This window comes from Notolepis coatsorum (assembly GCF_963971535.1).
Source record: "Notolepis coatsorum genome assembly, chromosome: 3".
NCBI lineage: Eukaryota > Metazoa > Chordata > Actinopteri > Aulopiformes > Paralepididae > Notolepis > Notolepis coatsorum.
This window is the reverse complement of record NC_140167.1, coordinates 14,632,920-14,651,858: the sequence shown is the minus strand read 5'-3', so window position 1 is coordinate 14,651,858 and position 18,939 is coordinate 14,632,920. Positions and strand designations below refer to the sequence as shown.

General features: G+C 43.3%; 1 protein-coding gene across 1 annotated transcript in view; it reads left to right on the top strand.

Annotated features, from left to right (window-relative positions):
• Positions 1–18,939, top strand: part of cpxm1a (carboxypeptidase X (M14 family), member 1a) — a 33,517-nt gene that overhangs the window by 11,352 nt on the left and 3,226 nt on the right. Inside the window, exons 7-12 of the mRNA XM_084310884.1 lie at positions 1,054–1,177; positions 3,822–4,018; positions 6,020–6,199; positions 13,117–13,411; positions 15,535–15,674; positions 17,662–17,764. Coding sequence (XP_084167010.1) covers positions 1,054–1,177; positions 3,822–4,018; positions 6,020–6,199; positions 13,117–13,411; positions 15,535–15,674; positions 17,662–17,764 — 1,039 coding nt within the window. The remainder of the gene's footprint in view (positions 1–1,053; positions 1,178–3,821; positions 4,019–6,019; positions 6,200–13,116; positions 13,412–15,534; positions 15,675–17,661; positions 17,765–18,939) is intronic.

Here is an 18,939-nt window from a genome sequence, read left to right as displayed (position 1 = left end):
TCATCACGTCACTGTGTAGCGCATGAACGCACATTGGTGCCAAGTGTGAAAACGTTCAGTTCTGCCAACCTTGAGTTGAATGCTGATCGACAGGGTCATCACCTCGGATGTCAGAATCATCTGCAATTTGTTGCCTTGTTAACTAGCGTTAACGTTTGATATAGGTTGATGTATATTTCCTCAGACAGCTGGTATATTTAGTATTTTAAAATAGGCTTCAATAGAACTGGCACCAAGCAGAGCATAGAACGCTGGTATTCTGATGTGATGATGACCCTTCCTTCTTTTATAGTGTCCTTGCTCTGAGGTGAAGGAGAGCTGAGGAGCCATGCTCAGTGCTGCATGTAGTAGTTTTATGTTGTTTATACTTGTTTTTTTATTAGACTGTAGCTGTCCCTTTACAGCGCTGGAGAGGTCATCTGCTGCTTGTTGACCTTAGAATAATTGTTTATTGTAATCTTTTATTACGTATAATATTATTGTTTTTGGAGTGGTGGTGACCCACCGCCGTGGAGAACCGGCGCGCTCATAAATCATCTGCACCTCTTCTCCTGCTCATTGTCCGTGGGTTGATGACTTTATATGTTCCAGCGTTCTTGACCTCTGGCTTCTGGCTTTCAGGAGGGAGTCGTTCCCATGTTTACAAATGTTTACTGGACCGTCCCAGACCGTCGCCACCTCCCTAGGAAAAACTAAAAGGCTCTACTGGAGAGACCAAGACATATAAGGAACGCCAAAGACCTCTGAGTTGAACAAAAACAGGCTTTTACATAAACATACATAAGGCTTTTTTACGTAAACGGAACGCAGACCGTATAGGAATGACACATGAATTGTTAACCCTTTCACCACCACTACACTGCCAAAGGGTTAACCCCTTCACTGCGACAATACGGACGGTTAACCCTTTCACTACCACACTACCAAAGGGTTAACCCTTTCACCACCACACTACAGACGGCTAACCCTTTCACAACCACACTATAGACGGTTAACCTTCTGTAGCGGGGTAGTGAAAGGGTTAACCGGAGTCCCTCTTCTGCCCCGGTGAAGCTCATGAAGGCGGTGCACGAGAAGTGCCCCAACATCACCCGCATCTACAACATCGGGAAGAGTTACTCCGGACACAAACTCTACGTCATGGAGATCTCCGATAATCCTGGCAAGCATGAACTCGGTAAGAGGGGTTTTTAACTCCCTTTCTGTGAACAGGATTTCGTCAGATTTGGTTTATTTATTTATTAATTCATTTATTATTATTATTATTATTATTATTATTATTATTATTATTATTATTATTATTATTATTATTATTATTATTATTATTATTATTATTATTATTATTATTATAATAATAATAATAATAATAATAATAATAATAATAATAATAATAATAATAATAATAATAATAATAATAATAATAATAATAATTTCTATTTTAGTTTGTTAAAAAAAATGTATCCCCTCTTTCCTGTTACCTTTGAGACGCTCTTTTGTCCTCTCGCCAGAACGTCATTGTAAATAAGAATTTGTTCTCAATTGACCTGCCTGGTTAAATAAAGGTTAAATAAAAAATCGAATTCAAAGATTTGCGTTGAAAGCCTTGACGCCTCCGGTTTGAATGGAGTTCCTTATTGACTCAAACCCCGCCCACTTTTCTCGATCCTCCAATCACAACTGTTGCTTCCCAGTTGCTTCACTGTTGTGATGGGAGGATCGAGAAAAAGAGTGAAAACCTTGTATCTCCAAAAGGGTAGAGGTAGACTTTTCAGGAAAATACGAAAAACTATATATTTGAATTTACACGCTGGGTTTTGGATGGTTTTCACGGTCCTTAGAGAGACAAAACTTGACCCTAAAATAAGAGAACCATATCCCCTTTAATTTCAAGTAAAAAGACAAAATAAAAAAACACCAGAATTGGAGGTATGAGGTTTTCTCCAGACAGCAGTGTTATGCTGCCCCGGGCTGCTCTGGGAGTGTTTATACAGGCTGGATTCTGCAGCAAAGGAAACCCTGAAGTGTCTTGTGTAAACAAACTGATAATGCTTTCAAATTCAACAGCATGTATTCTCAGCTAAACAACAAAGACCCTTTTGTGATATCGAGTTCAGCGCTTTGTGTGTAAATGTGCCGCATTTGACTGTTTGACTGTCCGCCAGCAAGCCTGTCACGACCACTCGTCACGGTCTAATCATAATAAGATGGATCGCAAAAGTTATTTCAAGGTCAGATCGAAACACAACATTGTGAAATGACTTCCCTCCTGAGACTGAGGAATGATGCTTGATTATTTATGTGTCGACAGCTGGTCCTCGTTAGAATGCTTTTACTTGATCCTGGTGCCAATTTAAAAACATATATTTATTTTTTGTATTAATACTTTTATTTTTGCTATGGCAGAGGGGCAGATACGATTTCATACCTTTTTAAACATTTGTTGTTATTCGAAGCGACAGGATTGTGTACAACGGGGCCGTCGAGGGGTACATCTGGAGGTCAGGGATAAGTGGTGTTGTTCGTCCAACAGGAGAGAGCACAGGAAAGCATAGACAATAAGAAAAGTTAGACTTTGGGCGGCTAGGTGGTGTAGTGGTCTAAGGCACTCGCCACCAGTGTGGAGACGCTAGGATTCGCGTGTTCGAATCCAGCTCTCCACACTGTTTTTCAGTTTGGCTGGTCGTCCGCAGTAATACACATTGGCCGTATTACGGGGAGGGAAAAACTGAAGGGTGGGGATCGAACGTTGTGAACAAGCGACTCCTACAAGTCGGTTGGTGCGCCTGCGCAGTAGAATCAGGAAGTGTCGGGGGCAGCGTGAGCCTCCCACGCGTTACTCCTCGACACTGAGAGGTCGAGCTGCGCAGGTGAAAAGATGCGACTGCTGTTACCTCAAGTACCGGAGGGGACTTGTGCTATGTATGACTTAGTCCTCACTGCAGCCGGCTTGTGGGAGGCAAGAAACAGCGTTCGTGACAGGGGAGGGTTGAATTGGATGATACGAAATTGGGATGGGAGAAAATATAGAAAATGGGAGAAAAAGTGGATCAAAAAAAAAAAAAGAAAAGTTAGACTTTCTTATTATTAGTTCACCGGCAAAGGGAGTTGAATCCATGGAACTTTAAAGAAACACGGCAACATTATGGGAAACGCTTACCGTCCTCCCCAGAGTCAGACAAGAAGATAGATACCGCTTTCTCTGAACTACTGTCCGTACAGAGAGGAAATTGGTATCTATATTCTTGACCGACTCTGGAGAAGACGGTAAGTGCATTTCCCATAATGTCGGTGCGTTCCTTTAACCCTTTCACTACCACACTACCAAAGGGTTAACCCTTTCACCGCCACAATACACAGCATGTTAACCCTTTCACTGCCACACGACAGCGGGTTAACCCTTTCACTACCACACGACAGAAGGTTAACCCTTTCACTACTACCACACGATGTTCTCTGTACAGTTCTTGTTTCTTCAGAATCTTGGCCTGTAGTAAACTCCATACTGTACGCTTCCATTCAGGGATAGGAATGCTGTCTAGCGAGGCCAGCTAGCTAGGCCCCATCCGTTTACAGTATGATTGTTGGAAAGGTACTAGAGTTCACACACACACACACACACACTACTGCCTAACACAATACACAAGAGGCACTTTATCTACTACGATGAATGAATGGGTCCCTCATGTGCTTCTGGGCTGCTACCCAACAGCATAGAAGTCATGATGCTCTGTGAGATCAGCCTGCTGCGTCGGCCTGCTACTACTACCTCACGTCGACTGTAAAGTGAAGTCTCACGCCTCTGACGCCTCCCCTCCCGACAGGTGAGCCCGAGTTCCGCTACGTGGCGGGGATGCACGGGAACGAGGCGCTGGGCCGCGAGCTGGTGCTCAACCTCATGGAGTACATGTGCCGCGAATACAAGAGGGGCAACGAGCGCATCGTCCGCCTGGTCACCGAAACACGGATCCATCTGCTGCCCTCCATGAACCCCGATGGTTATGAAGGAGCCTATGAGAAGGTATCGTGTGTGTATATGTGACGAGGTTGAGGATGAGGTGATATGAGAGGAGATGTGATGAGATGATTTACAACAAGCGTTGCAAGGGCAAGGCTAAGAGAATCATTAAAGACTCCAGTCACCCGAACAACTGCCTCTTTGAACTGCTGCGGTCAGGCAAGCGATACCGGAGTCTCAAGGCGAGCACAGAAAGACTCAGAAGAAGCTTCTATCCCCAGGCCATCAGACTGCTAAACGAACAATGAACACTACACAACAACAACCACCAAACGCACATAGCACACACATCCACACGCACACACTCACTTTAAACAGACACACTGTAGCACCCACTCCCCACACTTTATATTTATTGATGAAGGATTGCACTACAACTCGTACACTCGTACACCTTACTGTAAATTGTACCTAAATTGTACCTCATCCCATTTCTGCTTTGCACTATATAGTACTGTACATTAGTACACTGCATAGTATTGTATATTATATGGTAACTCAGAACATTGTACATATGTCTATACCGAACACTGTGACCTCATTTTCTTCTTCTAAATTACATGCTATACTATGTTATTTGATACTATCTTGTCTAGCACAGTCTCTGGAGCATAACAGTAAGAAGCATTTTGTATGAAAGTATTCTGTACTTCTGTATGACAACTATTAAAGAAACTTAAAGAAACTTGAAACTTGAGAGATATGACACAATGAGATGAGAGGAGAGATGAGATGGAATGGGATGAGGTGATATGATGAAATGAGATGGGATGAGAATAGAATAGGAAAGGGGGACAAAGAATAAATAGAAATGTTAAAATAAATAAATAAACCAAAAAGAACAATACACACAGCATGAAAGAGATAACCGCTTTGCATCTAGAATTACACTCGGTAAATGGACTGCATTTATTTAGCGCTTTTATCCAAAGCGCTTTACAACTTATGCCTCACATTCACCCATTCACTCACTCACACACCGTGTGGAGGCAAGGTGCCAACCTGCTCATCAGGAGCCCTTAGGGGGTTAAGTGTCTTGCTCAAGGACACTTCGACATGCTGCCGGGAGGATCCGGAATCAAACCGGGAACCTTCAGATTACCAGACAGAATTACACCTTTTTTTATTTATATCCTTTATGGGTACATAGGGGGATTTGCCTTGCAAACATAACTTGCAAATTGGGGATCAATAAAGGAATATCTTATCTTATCTTATCTTATAACGAGGGTATTATAATAAGGATAACAAAGGAGGGGTAGGAAGTAGAATCATATAACAATATATATATAACATATACAACTAAGACACACAGATGCTAAGTGTCCGCTCCAAGTCAAGCAGACTCAGGAATAGCTTCTTTCCCTCAGCTGTCATCTCCCTGAACTCTGCCATGTTGACAACCCCCCCCCCCCCCCCCCCCCACCATATAAACTCTGAACTCTGACTCCATTGCCTACACCCTAGGCTCTGTTACCCATACTGTGCAACTTTTAACTCTGTTGCCTAAACTCAATTCATACCTACCTACTGCTTTCACTGTTTACAACTGCCCTACACTGTAATCATAATAATCATAATAATCATCATAACTACCTACCTCATACTATAGTCTACCCATATATCCCTGTATGATATGTATGCATGTACAATAGTGCTGTATATATATATATATATATATATATATATATATATATATATATATATATATATATATATATATATATATATATATATATATATATATATATATATATTTACTGCATATATATATCCATATCTGTTTGAATATACTTGCATATAATCCTTCTAAATACCTATACTTATAAACCTGCATATAACCCATATAACTCTGTATGATAGCATGTACAATAATGCTGTATGTATGTATTGTATGTATGTTATGTATTCTTACCGTATATATCTATCGATCTTTTGTTTTAGCAGCTTAATACTCCTTAATATGAAATGTAATTTCTAGTATTTTGTATTGACTGTTGTCAGGGTTCAGAACTGGCTGGATGGGCGTACGGGAGGTACAGCTTCGAGGGGATCGACTTGAACCACAACTTTGCAGACCTGAACAACATTCTGTGGGATTCCCAGGAGATGGCAGCAGACAAATTTAAAGTGACCAACCACTACATCCCCCTGCCGGAGTATTACACCCAGGAAGACGCCTTTGTGAGTAGACCGTCCCCCTGCTACCCAAGAGGAGAGATGAGAGGAGAGACGAGAGGAGAGGAGACGAGAGGAGAGGAGAGGAGAGGAGAGGAGAGGAGAGGAGAGGAGATATGATGATAGGAGGAGATATGAGGAGATGAGATGAGAGGAGAGGAGATATGATGAGAGGAGAGGAGATATGATGAGAGGAGAGGAGATATGATGAGAGGAGATATGATGATAGGAGGAGATATGAGGAGACGAGATGTGATGAGAGGAGAGGAGATATGATGAGAGGAGATGTGATGAGAGGAGAGGAGATATGAGGAGATGTGATGAGAGGAGAGGAGATATGATGTGATGAGATGTGATGAGAGGAGAGGAGATATGATGATAGGATTGATTGATTGATTGAAAACTTTATTAACAGATTGCAGAATGGGTACAATACAGTACAGCTCAATACACACAATTGTTAAGGGGATGCAGACCAGAGAAAGACTTTCGTCTTGTTTACATCAGGGTCCCCCATTTTCAATTCATCAGGACATATATGACATACATGACATACAGATAGTCAGTACTGCTACATCTATACATTTATGACATACCAGATTTGCAAATACAGTACTGTTTGTGATACAGAAGGAGTCAAGAAAAGGGAGTATATACATTTGACGTAGAAACTGTACATTGGAGGAGGTTGGGTGGGGGGGGGGTTGGGTACACTGGGATATTGACAACCATACTGGGTAATTTACATTGGAGGTGGTTGGGGGGGGGGGGGGGGCACACTGTATAAACAAGCAAAACTGTACATTGAGGGGGGGGGGGGGGAGACTCTGTACAAACAAACAAAATTGTACATTGGACTATTGACAAAACCATACTAGGTAAATGACTGTACATTGGAGGGGGTTGGGTTAGGATATTTACAGGGGCCAGTGTTGAATTGCAGTCTCCCGTAGGTGTCTCTTGAGAGAGGTTTTGAAAGTGGGTAGTGATCCACATTCCTTTACAGCTTTGGGTAGGGCGTTCCACATTGATGTGGCATAATTGCGAAACGTGTTTAGTCCCTTATTTGAGCCGAATCTGGGTTTAACATGATTTGTGGAGCTCCCTCTGGTGTTGTGATCGTGGTATTCACTGACCTTTGGGAAGTATTTTGCCATGTACATGGGTACCTTGGTCGTGTAGTGTATCTTGTAGACCAGGCCCATTGCAAGTTGCTGTACTCTGTCATCTACTCTAAGCCATCCTAGGTTGTCAAAGTGGGCAGGGGTGAGGTGGGTTCTAGGAGTAAGGTCAAGCAGTAGTCTGACCAGTTTGTTTTGAGATGTTTGTAATTTTGTTTTTAGCGCCTTTGAGGTGCTTTGGTACCATGAGGTGCAAGCATAGTCGTAGTACCCCTGAATGAGTGCTCCTGCCAGAGTCTTCAGGGTATTCTTGTTTACCAGAGAGGAGATCCGGTACAAGAATCGAGTTCGTTGGTTGACTTTTTTTATTACATTGGATGCCATTTTGTCACAGGAGAGATTAGCCTCTAGGATGGAACCCAGGTAGGTAATTTCATCTTTCCTTGTGACAATATTGTCACCCACTGTAACTGAGAAGCCGTCGGTCTTGCTGAGTTTGTTATTTGAACCGAAGAGAATGGACTCTGTTTTGCCCATGTGTAATGATAGTTTGTTATCAGCGAGCCATATGCAGATTCTGCCTAGTTCCGAGCTGAGGGTTTTTTCAACCTGTAACTTGTTCTTGTCAGAGACCAGCAGGGCTGAGTCGTCCGCAAACAGGAACAAGTTGCAGTCACAAGCTGACGACATGTCATTTGCATAAATTAGGAACAGTAGCGGTCCTAGTATGCTTCCTTGTGGAACACCACAGCTCACTGTGAGAGGGGGGGATAGGGTACCGTTTACCTCCACCATCTGTTCCCTCCCCTCAAGGTAGGATTGCATCCAGCTCACTGATAGACTATCAAAACCAATTGCTTTTAGCTTGTCAATCAGAATGGAGTGATTGACCGTGTCAAAGGCCTTTTGTAGGTCCAGCATGACCATGCCGCAGTATTTGCCTGCGTCCACCTCTTGTTTGATGTGGTCATTCAAATAGAGAAGGCATGTGTCAGTGGAGTGGGATGTTCTGAAACCAGATTGGAATTCGTAGATTAGATTTTTTTCCGCTAGGTACTTTTCGACCTGTTCGTAGACAATTTTTTCCATGACTTTCGAGATGGAGGTGAGAATAGAAACAGGGCGGTAGTTGCCTGGGTCTAATTTGCTGCCCTTTTTGTGCAGAGGGGTCACCCTCGCAATTTTGAAGTCCTTGGGGACGTGTCCCTGTTTTATGGAGAGGTTTATTATGTGTGTGATGATTGGGGTGATGGCGGCTGCTGAGTCTCTGAGGAATTTGGAGGGGATGTTGTCATGGCCAGTGGCCTTGTTAGGTTGGAGGGCGCTCAGTTTATTGAGTACCTCATCTGTTGTTACCATTTCCAGCTTGAAGTCGTCCTTGCGGACCCCTAGGTTTTTGTAGTAAGCTACTATGTGTTCTACCCCATAAAGCCCTGAGTGGGAGGGTAGTTTGTTTACCAGTGTTGTGGCTATGTTTGTGAAGAAAATGTTTAAGTAATTGGCTACATCCAGCTTGTCTGTGATGAGCGTGTTGTCCGTTTTTATGTTTATGTTTGAGAATCTGGTTTTAAGTTTTTTACTGCATCCTAGTTGATTATTGAGTAATTTCCAAAGTTCACGTGGTTTGTTTTTGTTTTCCTCAGTTTTGTCATTGATGAAATTCTTTTTTGCAGTTTTGATCATGGAGTTTACGTCGTTTCTTAGTCTGTTTCTTTCTAGTTTGAGTTCAGTCACGTGGGCTTGGAGTTCACTGCTCGTGCTTTTAGTAAGCTTTGACTGACTTTTACGAAACTCAGAGCATTTTTTGTCTCTGGTTTTCATAGCGGCCAGTATTTCGGAGTGCATCCACGGCTCAGCGCGATTTTTTACCCTGGTGGTTCTTAGGGGGGCCATGTCGTTTAGTATTGTTGAGAATTTGGTTTTGAAACCAAGCCATGTTTCTTCAACCAGTGTACCATTGAGGAGGAGAGGAGAGATGATGAGAGGAGATATGAGAGGAGAGGAGATATGATGAGAGGAGAGGAGATATGATGAGAGGAGATATGAGGAGAGGAGATATGATGAGAGGAGAGGAGATATGATGAGAGGAGAGGAGATATGATGAGAGGAGATATGAGGAGAGGAGATATGATGAGAGGAGATATGAGGAGATGTGATGAGAGGAGAGAAGATATGATGAGATGAGAGGAGAGATGATGAGAGGAGAGGAGATATGATGAGAGGAGAGGAGAGATGATGAGAGGAGAGGAGATATGATGAGAGGAGATATGAGGAGAGGAGATGTGATGAGATATGATGAGAGGAGAGGAGATATGATGAGATGAGAGGAGATATGATGAGAGGAGAGGAAGTGTGATGAGAGGAGATATGATGAGATGAGATATGATGAGGAGAGGAGATATGATGTGATGAGAAGAGAGGAGATATGATGAGAGGAGAGATTTGATTTTGATTTTGATTTTATTACGGATCCCCATTAGCTGGTGCCAGAGCAACCAGCTAGTCTTCCTGGGGTCCACACAAAAAAAACATACAAAAACTATTATTATTGCAAAACAAAATGATTAAAAGTCAGTACTCAACACACAATGCATAATGAAACTAACAATTAATATGGATAAAATTACATGCAAGCACAGAAACAGAAAACAAAAAAACAAAACAAATATACTAGAGGAGATATGATGAGAGGAGGGGAGATGTGATGATAGGAGATATGATGAGAGGAGAGGAGATATGATGAGAGGAGATGTGATGAGAGGAGAGGAGATATGACGAGAGGATATGTGATGATAGGAGATATGATGAGAGGAGAGGAGAGGAGATATGATGAGAGGAGATATGATGAGAGGAGAGGAGAGGAGATTTGATGAGAGGAGATATGATGAGATGAGATATGATGAGAGGAGAGGAGATTTGATGAGAGGAGAGGAAATATGATGAGAGGATATGTGATGATAGGAGATATGATGAGAGGAGAGGAGAGGAGATATGATGAGAGGAGATATGATGAGAGGAGAGGAGATTTGATGAGAGGAGATATGATGAGAGGAGATATATGATGAGATATGATGAGACGAGAGGAGATATGATGAGAGGAAATATGATGAGACGTGAGGAGATATTATGAGAGGAAATATGATGAGACGTGAGGAGATATTATGAGATGAGAGGAGATATGAGATGAGAGGAGTTATGATATGATGAGAGGAGATATACGATGAGAGATGAGATTAGATGATAAAATGGGATGAGGTGATATGAGAAGAAATATACTGAAATGAGAATAGAATAGAATAGGAAAAGGAGTGTAACGATGGCCAATTTACAGACTTGTATAAGTCACAGTGATGTGTTGAAAAGGGCTTGAAGATGGGATGATAATGGATGAGATGAGAGGGGGGTTGAAGATGGGATGAGAAGACATATCCTACTTTCCCACTGCTCTCCTGCTCCAGTCTCTGCTGTGCGGTGGACAATAAACTGGGCTACAGAGAGTCTCCTTTGTCCTCTTTATTTCTGGCCAACATGGCAGAACAGTAGGCTCTTTAATCAACTGCCCACAACAGGTGTTCCGGGAAAACTAAAACTGAAAGCTCAGGTCCAACCCTGATAAATGTCCCCCTAGAGGTAGGAACCAAAAATAACACAAGCTGACCCTAAACAATACAGTATATAACTAACTGCTGTATTATTAATTATTATATAATTATTACTTCTAAATAAACATCAAATGAACACGCATGATACCAATATGAAATAACCCATGCAAGAATATAACATAATAATATAATATAGGTGCACTGTGCTGTTTTGGGGGAGGGGATTTGTTCACATTTGCATATGCTGCAATTAGTGTACAAACATAATTTACTATATGTGTAATTGTATCTAGTTATTGTATCTTATGTTATGTCATCATGAATCTAACCAAAATCATTTTGAGGCACGTGAGCCAATGTGTAAACATAACTGCTGCCATTGTAAACAACCGCAGCGAAACTGCAACTTTATAGCTTCATTGTTCCAGGTACCCAATTTTACTTAGAGGAAAGTTTGTTCATTCAGCATCTTTTTTTTTTTATCCACTTTTTCTCCCATTTTCTATATTTTCTCCCATCCCAATTTCGTATCATCCAATTCAACCCTCCCCTGTCACGAACGCTGTTTCTTGCCTCCCACAAGCCAGCTGCAATGTGGACTAAGTCATACATAGCACAAGTCCCCTCCGGTACTTGAGGTAACAGCAGTCGCATCTTTTCACCTGCGCAGCTCGATCTCTCAGTGGCGAGGAGTAACGCGTGGGAGGCTCACGCTGCCCCCGACACTTCCTGATTCTACTGCGCAGGCGCACCAACCGACCTGTAGGAGTCGCTGTCCACAACGCCCGATCCCCACCCATCAGTTTCCCACCCCCTAATACGGCCAATGTGTATTAGTATGAACGACCAGCTAAACTGAAAGCAATGTGGAGCGCTGGGCTCGAACAGGCAAGCCCAGCGTCTCCGTCATTCGCGGCGAGCGCCTTGCCCACTACGCCACGTAGCCGCCTCATTCAGCATCTTTTAAATACATTCCCATAAACTAAGGCTGCAATATGATGACATAGAATGAGTCTGTGATGTCATTTCGGGGGGGGGGGGGGGGCACTTGGAGTCGAGCCTCTTACTGGCTTACAATCGTTGACGACAATTGTCACATCTTACCTTCCTCACAACCTTGGACTCAACGACCTCTGGCTGACATCACCCTGCTGCATTCAAGCCCAAACCAGCCTTCACTTAATCCTACCTCAATCGCCACCATCATCCTCCTCATCCCATTCACAGTCAGTTGATAACAAGAAGCTCAAAGTCATGAATTGGGATGAGATGCACTCTGGTTAGAAGGCCAACCTCTTTTCGTCGTACTGTGCTTGTGCCATACGATGGCGATAAATGTGCATCATTCTAATGTGATGACATGTGCTTTTATTGTCCCCAGGGGGAAATATTAGTCTACCGCAGTTTCACAGTAAAAGCGCCGTCACGCATCTGTAAACGAAGTGTAAATAATGAATGCCAGACTGCAACACGTTTCTCTAGGGGTGTTCAGAGACATCTTGAGAAGTGAAAGAATGGCGAGTGTTTCCTGTCGCTGGCAGGCAAGCCTCTGCGCAGCTTCAGAACAGAAAACTGTATCAAAGCAGAGGAAACTGACTCTGTACAAGAGGCGTTTACTCAGAGACACTGGAGTGTTTGGTAACACTTTACCCTCTTTACGTAATCCCGAACATCTGTTTGATGTTTCAGGCTCTTGTTGTCTCGTTAGAAATGGATCAACATAAAATGTTTATAGGGGAGTAAACACCCGCAAACGGTTATTAAGGTCAAAATCTAAACAATTCATTGTGTTGTGTACTTGTGCTTCGTTATGCTAAGTATACGTGGATTGGTGGATTGTTCAAACATGATTATTTTGCTCATTCTTAAGCTGAATCCAACGTGTTCTGTCTTTAGAGAGAGAGAGAGAGAGAGAGAGAGAGAGAGAGAGAGAGAGAGAAATCACATCACTGGTGGAGAGCAGACATCTGGTGAACTGCACTGTTTCCTAGAGTTGGACTCTACTACAGACTCTACTACAGGGGGGGGGGGGGGGGGGTGCAGCCGTCCGAGCTCTGGAGACACAGAGAACCCGCCGGTAGGTTTTGTATGTCCGCTTATCACACATCCTCCTCGCAACAGAACAGAGAGCATTCAGCTTAAAAAATCTGAGAAATGCCCCTTTAAATATCTAATAATGAACTCCCTCCTTGTCCTCCAGGTGGCCCCGGTGACCCGCGCGGTCATCAACTGGATGGAGGACATCCCGTTCGTGCTCAGCGCCAACCTCCACGGGGGCGAGCTGGTGGTGACGTATCCCTACGACTGCACCCGCGACTGGATCCCCCAGGAGGACACCCCCACGCCGGACGACGGCTTCTTCCGCTGGCTGGCCACCGTGTACGCCTCCACCAACCTGGCGATGGCCAACCCCAACCGCCGGATGTGCCACTACGAGGACTTCCAGAAGCACAACAACATCATCAACGGAGGGGCGTGGCACACCGTTCCCGGCAGTGAGTACCTCGAGGACCACCTTGACTGAGCACATTTGTGATACATTTTTTATAAATACATTTAATACAATTTGATTGAAAAAATTATAACTTTAAAATATACAACAAAGACTACACAAGTAGAAAAAAGAAAAGAAAAGGAAAAAACCTGCTAGAGGTCCAAGCCGCGTGATTACGAAACCTAGCCGCATTTCTCGGAGACGCTCTCTGATTGGCCGACGCCTGTTTCTACACTGGTTAAGCTTAGGCACTCTTCGAAGTTGGTTAAGGTTAGAGTTTGTCTTAGAGCGTGACGGCAAGTTCTTTCGACGGTTAAGCTTAGGCACTCTTTCGAAGTTGGTTAAGGTTAGAGTTTGTCTTAGAGCAGGGCGATAGAACGCCTGGTAGTTTGCAGGCTGTTTGACGTGGAAATGGGCAAAGACACAGCTCGTCACGGATTGGGAAAACGTGTCAGTGGCCAATCAGAGAGCGTCAGTCAGTGCCAATTAGAGAGCATCTCCGAGAAATGCGGCTAGGTTTCGTAATCACGCGTCCAAGCCACCTCCACCATCTTCACCTCAATCTGTGTGCCTGGCTGGAAGACCCCTGCCACCCGAACCACAAGCTCATGCCGTCATGGCAGACTCAGATCCACATCCAAGAGAACACTGAACAGCTACTTCCACCGGGCAAACGGACTACTGACGGATAGACTCTTTGAGATTTATGTTCTAGCATTGCTAGAAGGTCTGAACCAGAATATAAACCTAATTTGGGTGTCAGAGCTCACACACACATTTGATGGCCTCATAAAGTCAGAGCCCCCATTCCTTGTCTATGAAGCAGCCCCAGATTTTACATCCCGGTGACATCACAGATCGAAGGGTTCTCTCTCTGATTTCTAGCTTTAGCAGAGAGTGGTGCGTGTTCACAAATACTGACTGATACTATTTTGGACCTTATTCACGGTCTGTCCAATAGAGACCATAACTTAACTGATTGGTCCAGCTAGCTACAATTCCCCTGCAGGCTCACACTGGGCTACAATGGGCAATCGTAAATCCTTTGCAAAAACAACGATGAATGTGTTTTTCCCAAGATGGGAAGCTCAGAGTGTATTCTTACCGGTCTCAGTACGCTCTCCTGTGAACGGTATCGCAGTCTGAAAATGTTTCCGTGCTTGGCGTGGCTCGGACATTGCGCTTGTTTTCGCTGCTCCTGCGGAGGACTATGTGTCGGGGTGAAGAGTCAAATGTTGTTGTTTCAACGTTCGGATTGCGATACATTTCACAGGAAAGCATACTAAGCAGCGGTAAGAATACACCCTGAGCTTCTCGTCTCGGTAATCGTTGTTTTTGTAAAGGATTTACGATTGCCCATTGTCTGTTATTGTAGCCCAGTGAGAGCCTGCAGGGGAATTGTAGCTAGCTCAATACTGGACCAATCAGTGAAATGGTGGTCTCTATAGACCACTGCACTTCCGTGTTACATTGAGCTCATGGAGGAGAGAGCGGGGGAAGAAAATGAATGAATGTGGATGAGAGCCTTGACATTAAGTGGTTGTAGCTACGGCTGTGGGGGTGCTGGAGACATGATCCAATATGCTTTCATACGCACGAGTCTCCTGAACACGGAGAGACCAATCCCAAGTCGATCGGCACTTTCTCGGCTGAGATATAGTCACTTTCTCGCACCTACTCCCGAATTACACATGCGCAGATTGATGAACCTAGATCTCTGGACAATCCAGAGACTCCATGGGCAATCTGCATGCGTGACTATAGCTCGGCCGAGAAAGTGCCGATCGACTTGGGATTGGTCTCTCCGTGTTCAGGAGACTCAGGCGTAAGTATATTGGATCATGTCTCCAGCACCCCCACAGCCGTAGTTACAACCACTTAATGTCAAGGCTCTCATCCACATTCATTCATTCCCCCCCCCCCCCCCCCCCCCCACTATCTCTCCCATGATTTCAGTGGAAGTGTTGCGGTGGTCTATGTGTCAGGTACATGGTAGACAGACCGCAAATAGGGTCTAAGGTCCAAAATAGCATTATTATTATCCTTGTGAGTGTAGATCCTGTGTTACTGTTGTCATTTGAAGATTTGTGTGTGCGCGCGCGTGTGTGTGTGTGTCCCCCGCAGGTATGAATGACTTCAGCTACCTCCACACCAACTGCTTTGAGGTGACGGTGGAGCTGTCCTGTGACAAGTTCCCCCACGTCAGCGAGCTTCCCATCGAGTGGGAGAATAACAAAGAGTCTCTTCTGATTTACATGGAGCAGGTCAGTGCCTTCTGTTCAATTTACAATTTAGTCGCTTTTATCCAAAGCGACTTCCAGGAGGGGTACAACTCTGGCAGTGGCATTGTATGTCAAATAATATTGAGTTTGAGTGTTACACGTTAGTAGTATAGACATATTAGCAAGATAGGTATAGTATGAGAATAGCAGCATGGTATTAGGGTACATAATAGTAAAAAGACAGTAAGTAAGTAAGTAAGTAAGTAAGTAAGTAAGTAAGTAAGTAAGTAAGTAAGTAAGTAAGTAAGTAAGTAAGTAAGTAAGTAAGTAAGTAAGTAAGTAAGTAAGTAAGTAAGTAAGTAAGTAAGTAAGTAAGAGGGTTATTACTACACTTACTGTATACTTCTGTATATTTTACTGTATATTTTATATTAGAATGTATAAACATAACATACGAAATGTATATCCCGGAGCTGGGTATTTTTTATTCTTATAGGCTTATTTTATTCTTCATTCGTGACTTTTTTTGTCTCCCTAAATGTTTACTGTGAGCGATTTGTAGTGCCAAATTTCCCTCGGGATGAATAAAGTATTTCTATTCTATTCTATTTTTCCTCAGATATTATTTCAGATATTGTTTGAAGAGATGTGTTTTTAGTTGACGGCGGAAAATTGGCGAGAACTGAGAATAGCCTGCTTTGTTTTGATGACCCCCCAGGAGGAGCTCGGATAGGAGCGGGTCTGAGGCGGCCAGAAGATGTAGAGCGTAGGGGTCTTCAGGGTGTGTAGTTATTAGAGACCGTTGACCGGAGGTAGGAGGGAGCCGTTCCCCTCGCTGCACTGTACGCCAGGTCAAGGACCTTGAAGCGGATTTGGGAAGCCAGTGCAGTTCCCGCCTTCATTACTACCCTAGTCTTCTAGAGAATGAACTGGGATCTTGAAACTTTACACGTGTGTGTTTTACTCCCTGCATCTGCCTCTTCTTCTTGCTTACATTAATCTCACCAATTCCAACTGGAATATGTGCCTCTGCAAGCATTATTTTAATTGAAAGGGGCCCCAGCATACTGTTTAAAGTACAGGGGCCCCAACTTCCTCCCCGGGAGGGGCATGCCCCCGACCCCCCCCCCCTCTTGTTATGTCTGTCCCTAGGGACAATGGTGGCCCAAAACCACCGTCTTGCCCTGGGGGCCCCCTAGTGGCAGATCCCGGCCACTCCATGTATTGATTTATGTTCATCGTTTACACATTTCATCAATCAAATAGATTAAATAAAATGTATTTATAAAGTACATTTAAAAAACAACAAACATTGACCCCAGGTGCTGTAAAGTGAACTAGCAACTACAGCAAATGAATGTCAGCAGAACAGAAGACACAATTTCCTTTTTTTAAACATGTTTATCTCACTCACACACACACTAGGGCTGCTTGATTATGGCAAAAATCATAATCACGATTATTTTGATGATTGAAATCACAATTATTACACACGATTACTCATTCATCTGAGAACATCATATGACGACGACTGAATTTGTTTTACCTTTCTTCTCGACCAATGGCCGCCTTTCTGTCATCCGTCACCAAAGACTTTTCAAAAGAACTGAGCTGGAACTACAGGGCTTGAGGGGAGGGGGGGGGGGCATGAGAGCAGGAGGACATGAGAGCAACATGCGGCACAATAATCATCTTTATCTCAATGATCTTGTTTTCATGATCGTGGGAAGCCAAAAATCTTAATTGAAATTATTAATTATTAATCTCCCAGTCCTATCTGCAGGTTTCAACAAGTTACATTTAAGACTTTTTTTTAATACCAATAAAATAAAATAAAACAATACAAAACGAATACATTTCATATATTTTATATTATTTTATCTCCCGATGGCTGGGCTTCCCGCCCAAAATGCAAATGAAATGTAGGACTCTTTTAAAACATTTTAATACCACCGCAGACACCCTGACACACACACACATATAAATAGGTGTTTACTGAAGAGATCAGTGCCGGTCTCTCTCCTCTCAGGTCCACAGAGGGATCAAGGGCGTGGTGAGAGACCGGGTGACCAGGGAGGGCATAGCAGACGCTGTAGTCAAAGTGGAGGATAACAACCATGACATCCGATCAGGTACAGTAGACCTTCATCTACACCCGTAGGTACACTGCCCTGCAGAAGAGAACCGCTTCTCTATTTTCTTTCAAAATTTTGTTATAAGTTCAATTTAACTGTTTTTTTCTTATCTCATGACAAAGTCTCAGAATTCAATCTCGCTCTGTTTCAGAGAAAAGGAGTATAAAGAATTGCAGTAACTACAAAATCACTGGATAGTTAGTCATTTTTCTCAGTTTCACTTTTTGCGTAGTTACTGTAGTTAGCTTCTGCAGGGCAGTAGAAAGGCCTGTTTTAGCAGGAGCTTTGTTACAAGCTATAAGTAACCTCCCTCTTAAAGTTACGAGAAATCTGGTCTGTAGTGTGTCAATCCATGTCTTTGTCTCTGCTGTGTGACCCCTCAAGTGTTCCTGTAAACCCTGTATTTTGTATAATTCTGTTTGTCTTACTTGTTTATAAGCATTTCTCTGTGTTACATTGCATAATAATTTGTACACTGCATGATTTTAAATTAAAGGAACGCTCCCAACATTTTGGTAAATACACATTATTTGCCATCTTCCCCAGAGTCTGACAAGTTGTTGGAAGTTGTATTTCTTCACTTTTGACGGAGCTAGGCTAGCTGCTACCTACTGCTTCCAATCTTCGTGCTAAGCTAGCTGCTTCCAGTCTTCATGCTAAGCTAGGCTAGCTGCTCCCTACTGCTTCCAGTCTTTGTGCTAAGCTAGGCTAGCACGCACCTGCACCTCTCTCTGGGGGCTACTGGACACAGAGTTGAAACTGATATCAATCTCCTTGTGTGACTGGGGAAGAGATGATAAATAAGTGTATTTCCCTAAATGTTTGGAGTGTTCCTTTAAGCTAGTTAATTCCACAGATTCCAAAACATTATGTCAACATGGACACTTCTATTGGTTGAATCTACGCAATCCTCATTGAACGCAGTCTGGCAATGGGAACCATGTAGACTAACCACTAAAATGTTGTGCTTATTCCAACAAAATTGATGTGTGGGTTGGATTTGAGTGGGTAGAAGGGGAGGGGTTGCTATTGCTGGCCACACCACAGGCTCTGCCAAGAGACGCCTGCAGAAAGTCACAGTATAATAATAAGTTAGTTACAATATAGCTATATATATATATATTGGGGGCGACAGTGCCTCAGGAGGTAGAGCGGTCGTTTGGTAATCTGAA